General features: G+C 38.1%; 1 protein-coding gene across 1 annotated transcript; it reads left to right on the plus strand.

Annotated features, from left to right (window-relative positions):
• Positions 1-1,772: 1,772 nt before the first annotated feature.
• LOC116907441 (olfactory receptor 143-like) lies at positions 1,773-2,736 on the plus strand. Its single transcript, XM_032910412.1, is given in 2 exon segments — positions 1,773-2,618; positions 2,620-2,736. Coding segments are annotated over 2 exon segments (963 nt in total).
• Positions 2,737-6,800: the final 4,064 nt, after the last annotated feature.

Consider the following 6,800-nt stretch of genomic DNA (forward strand, 5'->3'; position numbering starts at 1 on the left):
AAATTTCCTGATGGATAAGCATTATGCATACTTTTTCATATATTTATTAGCTATATAATTTTTGGAGAACTTGTTCTCAATTCATTTGCTCGTTTAATTATTTTGTTTGTTTACATTTTTGGAACAGTGGATATCAAAATAAGGGTCCCGTGCACACCTGGCAAGCATTCTTTCAGTGTGCCTCATTCCTGCCTCTTACCCATTTGCTAATTCAATTAGTATTCTTTGTTTTTAGGTTTTTGAATTTGGCTATTTATACAATGTCAGTTGAATAGCTGTCAAATATTTCTCTCCTATTCTTCTATTCTAGCTGTCTCTTTATATCACTTAATATTTTTCTTGAGAAGCATTTTAACTTTATGCAATTCCATTTATTAATGCAATTATTTTCTGTGCTATTGGAGACTCATTCAGAATGTACTTGTCTGTGTTCAGATATTGAAGCATATCCCTGGTATTATCCTCTAGAGATTTCAAGCATTTTTGCTCTGTTTGAACAACTTCGGTAAGTTTTGAGTTGATTTTTGTGCAGAGTAAAAGACGGGAATCTAGTTTCCATCTTTGGTATGTACATAACATGTTTTCCAAACAGCATTTCTTGAAAAGGATGTCTTTCTGTCACTATAAAGTTAGCGCCACTGTGTTGAAACATAGAAGACCACTGATGTACATGCTAGCCTATCTTTTATGAACCCCTTTTCCACATCTACACAGAGGAATATGGGGCTATAAATATAAATAAAGGTGAGGCACATTATGTTACTTCTTGACAGGTTCATAGTAAGAAAGCACACAACCTGGGTTTAAACTCAGAAGGACTTAAAGTTTCTTATTTATTCTTTCTTCTGTTCTTTATAAAATGTCTGCTGAAAGTTAAAGAATTGCATATAATAAAATCCCAGAAGATTGTAGGAAATCCTCAGAGATAGCAAGTGATTATATCCTTGGCTTTTCTTCTATTAGACTTACATAGTGGAAAAATTCCCAAAGGAGAGCATACAACTCTGCCCTGGGAGCTCGGTACTCCTGGGGAAGTTGAAGATTGGGTAAAACTTCAAACCCCCAAAGATTCACTGTTAGGTTTATAGTGTCTATGGTAAACAGGCTCAGAAGTTTCTATCATCAAAGGGTTCCTGCAACCTGGCAGGAAATCCTGAAGGTGAGAATAATTTTCTGGACAAGTTGATCAGAGAGACTGAAATCCGATTGAGGAGATATTTGTAGCTTTTTGCATGTTCTTTTTTATTCCATCATTCAGGTAGGAGAAAAATAGAGATAAACTCTCACAGAAATCATGACATTTCCCCCAGTGTATGGGTTTTCAAAGGCCAGTGTTGGATCTGTTCTGATGGAAGTTAACACATTTATCATCGGACACCAGAAACTTTAGGACACTGGGAAGGAAGGGCTCTTGTGCTTCAACAGCAGTAAATGAGCCAGGAAAAAGGTAAGGTCTGAGTCACCCGTGGCTTGATAATTTTTCCTTCCTATACAAAGCTGTATAAATGATGGGATCTGCAGGAAGCCCCTGGATGACTTCTTTTGCTCTGATTCATTAGTGGAGGCTAAATAATGGGGAAATGTTCAGCAACATTCTTCTCAGCACTATCTCAGGACAGAGTCACTCCTTGTGGGTCAGGGCTTGAAAAGAAGTTCCTTGGATGCCTTGCTGTGTTTCTGTGGACAAGTCTGAGACTGGAAACACTGAACTTCAGTTCCTTTTCAGGGTTTAAGGTGCAGGTGTCCTTGATAAAATCACCAGGTTCTGAATGATGTTTCTACAGGTGCAACACATGAAGCAAATGGTCATGGAAAATTACTCTTCAGTGTCTGAGTTCATTCTTATGGGACTGACATACCAGCCTGATCTCCAGTGTCCCTTATTTGTCCTGTTCTTGGTGAACTATACAGCCACTGAGATGGGAAACCTGACTCTAATGACTCTCATCTGTCTGAATTCACATCTTCACACACCAATGTACTTTTTTATCCTCAACTTGTCCTTCATTGACTTCTGCTATTCATTTGTTTTTACCCCCAAAATGCTGATGGGATTTGTCTCAGAACACAACGCCATCTCCTTCACAGGATGCATGACTCAGCTGTTTTTTTTCTGTCTTTTTGTTAACTCTGAGTGCTATGTGCTGACAGCCATGGCCTATGATAGATATGTGGCCATCTGTAGGCCTCTGCTGTACACAGTGGTCATGTCTCCCAGGGCTTGTTCCCTGCTGATGCTTGCTGCACACTTGATGGGTGTCTCTTCTGCTATTGTCCACACAGGGTGCATAATTCATCTCAGGTTTTGTGGTTCAAAAGTCATCAACCACTACATGTGTGATACATTCCCCCTCCTTGAAATCTCCTGTGGTAGCAACCATGCCAATGAGCTCGTGAGTTCTGTTTCTGTGGCTGTTGTTATTCTTCTCTCTGGCCTCATTATTATATCCTCATATGCTTTGATTATTGTTAATATTATCTATTCATCATCATCCAAGGGTTGGTCCAAAGCCGTGAGCACATGTAGTTCTCATATAATAACTGTTGCCCTTTTCTATGGATTTGGTCTGCTTGCCCATATCAAACCATCATCTGCAGAGTCTGTAGTTCAGAGGAAATTTTTTTTCAATAGTTTATACTTTTGTGCTGCCTTTGTTGAACCCCCTTATTTACAGCCTCCGGAACAAGGATGTCAAACTTGCTGTGAAGAGAACACTAAAGAGAGTTACAATCTAAGTGACGTGGTTGGGTTGTAGCCATAATCCATCTCTAACTTGTCTCCTCTTCACTTTTCTTCCCTCTTCACTTCTTCTATGGTACACTTTCCTTCTCTTTATTTTCATTTCTTGACTATAGGAAAGGAATATTTCCACTCTAATGTATTTTTCTCTTTATCTCTGAAATGCAGTTACAGGTTTTTCTCTCCTGCTTTTATGTGAATGTGGTTCCAATTTTCTACTATACCCTGTATCATACACACACACACACACACACACACACACACACACACACACACACACACACACACACACACTTCCCCTTCTCCTTCCTCTCGTGTGCCTCAACTCTGTCTCAAATGCATTATTTCTAACTTATTTAGCACATATTCACATATAATAACATCTATATGTGTAAGTTGAACCAGCTTAGTTTATTTAGAGTTACTTATATTTCTATACATTTAGGGCTGAGGCTGACTGCTCAGGATCAAATAGCCTCTCTGAGAGCTCAACTCAGGGGAACACTTGAGTTCTCCTATACTAAGCAGCTATATGTCGCCTGTAGTTCTTCATCTGTGGGTGGAGCCTTGTGAAATTTCACTTATCTACTACGGCATATCCAATGTTACAATTGTTTTTGTTGTGCAGGTCTTCCTTAGGCAGCCATATTTTTGAGATTTCATGGGTACGATTCCCTCATATAAAGAAGATAGTATCTCAAGGCCAACATCTGGTCTTTTGCCTCTTGAAACCTTGTCTGCCCTCATCTGTGATGTCCTATGCACCTTAGGTGTAGGAGTTATAGTGTATACATATTTATTAGTGAGGGGGCAACATGTAGTCAGTCTTTCTTTGTATTGTGGTTGGTTTTGGACTTCTTTAATAGTTTCTATCTGCAAACAAAACAAAACAAAACAAAACAAAAACCCTGTGGCTTTAATGATTTACTTGTGAGTATAAGGGTGTATATTTGGAATGTATTGACAAATATACTGGTTTGGGGGAGGTAATAGTAGTCGGTTGTCCTCTAGGGTCCGTGGCTTTACCAGCATGATCAGTTGTTTGGTTAGGTTTAAAGTATCAGGCATCGGAACTTGTCCCCGCCAGCGGGGACCCAGTTATTCAGGGTCCCGAAGAGGCTTTCTACCTGTGGGCCAAAATGGGGGTGAAGAGAAGAAGGAGACCAAGCAAGATTCTGTTGTCAAGGTCTCGTTTATTGAGAGGAATGTACAGCATTTAAAGCTCTGAGGCAGGAAATGAAGCAGGAACTGAAGCTTAGGGTGGGGGAGTTTGGGAAGTGCCCAAGGATATAAGGTGAATCACTACACTGCAAGATATCCTCCTATAACAAAGAGGCAACAGTCTTCCGGGGACATGTTCTTTGAAAAGGTCGAACCCTTCTCAGGAATCTGCTCAGGGACATCCGGTGTTTTGCTCAGGCTGAAACATCCTGTCATTGCTCCCAGGGTCTTCCTGGGAGAGGCTCTTAGTTCAACAATCTCAAGTCTGTATGGCAGTCAATTCAAGGTTAAACCTCTGTGGCCATGCAGCCCAGAGTCAAGTAGCCACCTTGAGCTATGCATTCACAAAGCGGCTAGGCCCAAATCCAATACGGCTCACTGCAAATTCCCTCATGTTATGTAGGACTTAAGACACTTAGAGAGCTGTTGGTTGATGCCATCATTGCACCCTTAGGGGTAGCTTGCTGTCATGGCCATTGTTAGTCATAGGTTTTGTAGCTAGATCTAGGTATGACCATTGATTGTTTTCTCCCTTGTCAGTTTATAGAAAAATCTCTTAAAGCTAGTCCCCACAAAAACTTCAGTGCTAGATATGAGAAGCCTTCTCTTGAGTGATTGTTCAAGAGAATTGAATAGATTCTTCCCAGTAATTTAGGGCATTCTTCTGATTCTTTGTCACCTCTCAGAATTTCATAGCAAGTCCCTATTGCTTCAGATACCCAAACACTGCTTTTCAGAATTAGAAGAAATGAGCTGGAAATGAAATTTTATTATTTTAAACTAATACTACAAATTGTTATTTTTAAAATATATTTTATCCATCCAAGAAACCACAGAGTGTTGACTGTTTTCTAAATAAGTTCTTCTATGTTTTAACTTTCTGAATCACGTCTGAATTTGTAGAGATGCATTTCCTGTTTAGGGGAATTTATTATCTCTACTTGCATTAAAATTGAAAATAAATATTAAAAATGTTAGAGTGTAAAATCATCAATCCTTTGAGAATTTTTCAGAGTCTTGTAAAAATATTTCTAATTTGTGGTTTTAAACTGTATACTTGTAGTTTTTACATATGTGAAGATGGATTTATATTACCTTTCTTCCCATCATTTTCTTCAAATCCAGCTGATATTGCTGTTCTAACAATGTATCTGAATATAAACAGAGTTACCATTAGATTCATCTGTGGATTATGTATGTGATTTATTTTTAAAAAGTTCTTGCCTATTGAACACAGCATTGCACATAATACTAAAAATACTATTTTTCTCATTATCTGACTAGAATTCTCTTTTACAACAAAAGATTCAATGCCAAAAAGTAAGCCACAGCTGTGATATATTTCATTGATAAAACATATTTGTGTTCATAGTTTTAGATTTGTTCATTAACATCAATATGCATATGTCACCATATTATTACATAGTACTAATAGTACATATTAGTACATAATATTGTGTTCATGTACATTATTAATATCACAAATAAGGAGCAATCAGAAACTTTTTTAATGCGTAACCTTTATTTTTCAAAAATTTCCTTTGAAAAAATACCAGAAATATTGTTCTATGCCATATTTTAAAAGATACTGTTAAATATATCTCTTTCTGTACTGCGGATGTGAAAATGGTTATAAGAATTCCTTAAGAGTACACAGTTGATGGTATGTGAACATATAGGCAGGCCTCTAGTATCCCAGATTTTAAAACAGTGAATCCCATAAAGACCTGGAGGTATAGAAAGAGAATTGTGACAGAACTAGCAGAACTTCTTCAGATTTGTTCCATCAGGAGTTCTAAAGTAGGTGTTATGGGCATGGAAGCACTGACAAAGGTGTTTACCGAACAGAGATTATCTACAAGGCTTTGTTGCCAGATAGAGAAAAATGCATGTATTTCCATGAAGGAGCAATGTTAGCCTGAAGCACAACATTTAATTTTTTAAATTTTTTAAATTAGTGATGCTTTTTCTGAAGAAAGAAGCTAAGGAGTTTTGCTAAAGACCTTTCGTTGAGGCACAGTGATCTTTCATTCTTTCCTTTTTAGTAATTAAATTATTTATTTTGCCTCCAGAGACATTTCACAAGGTGCTACCGCTAGACAAGGAGTCACAGGTAATCAATGGCTGCTGAGAATGAGAATTAGTCCACCTCAGAGGGAAAATAGCTTTGATAGTCTATCTTATGTTTTCTATTTTTCTAAATAACACTGGTTTTTTTTTTGAACTTTTTTCATTTACTAATAAAATTTTCATTGAACAGAAAGAGGTAAATGTAGACTGCTGTCTGTAAGCAGTTGAGAGCTGGTGAAAGGTAAGGCTAGAACCTGTGATTGGATAGTGAAAAAAGAAGGTGGTTTGAGAGTTTTAGAGTGGGGACAGATGGAGAGAGAGGAGGAGGAAGATGAAGAGATGAGATGGAACTTATAGGAGAGGAAGATGAACCTGATCCACATGTCTTGAAAGAGTCACGGGTAGCTATGGCTATCATAGAAGATCAGTAGAATAATAAAGGCAGTTGCCCCATCTAGGAGTGCAGCTTGGGTTTATGTCAATTGAGTTTTGAATTCTTTGTGTGAACAATTTGGTGGTAGAGAATTTACTAATGTAAATTTGACTGATAAATTACAAGTCTCTGAAGTTTTGATTTTACTGAATTAAAGGGATTTGTGACAGCTAGCTGCAGGGGGGCAGGTGGCTAGGAAGATACAGGGAGTTTGACAGCAGGTGAACCAAGGGGAACAGGGAAGACCATGGCTTGCAGCTCCCAATGGGGGAGAGGAGATCATGTTACTGGAGCTTAGCTGGTATTGGTCTGGATTGTTTGTTAATAACTGCATGC

Source organism: Rattus rattus, chromosome 8 (genome assembly GCF_011064425.1).
Source record: "Rattus rattus isolate New Zealand chromosome 8, Rrattus_CSIRO_v1, whole genome shotgun sequence".
In the NCBI taxonomy this organism is placed as follows: domain Eukaryota; kingdom Metazoa; phylum Chordata; class Mammalia; order Rodentia; family Muridae; genus Rattus; species Rattus rattus.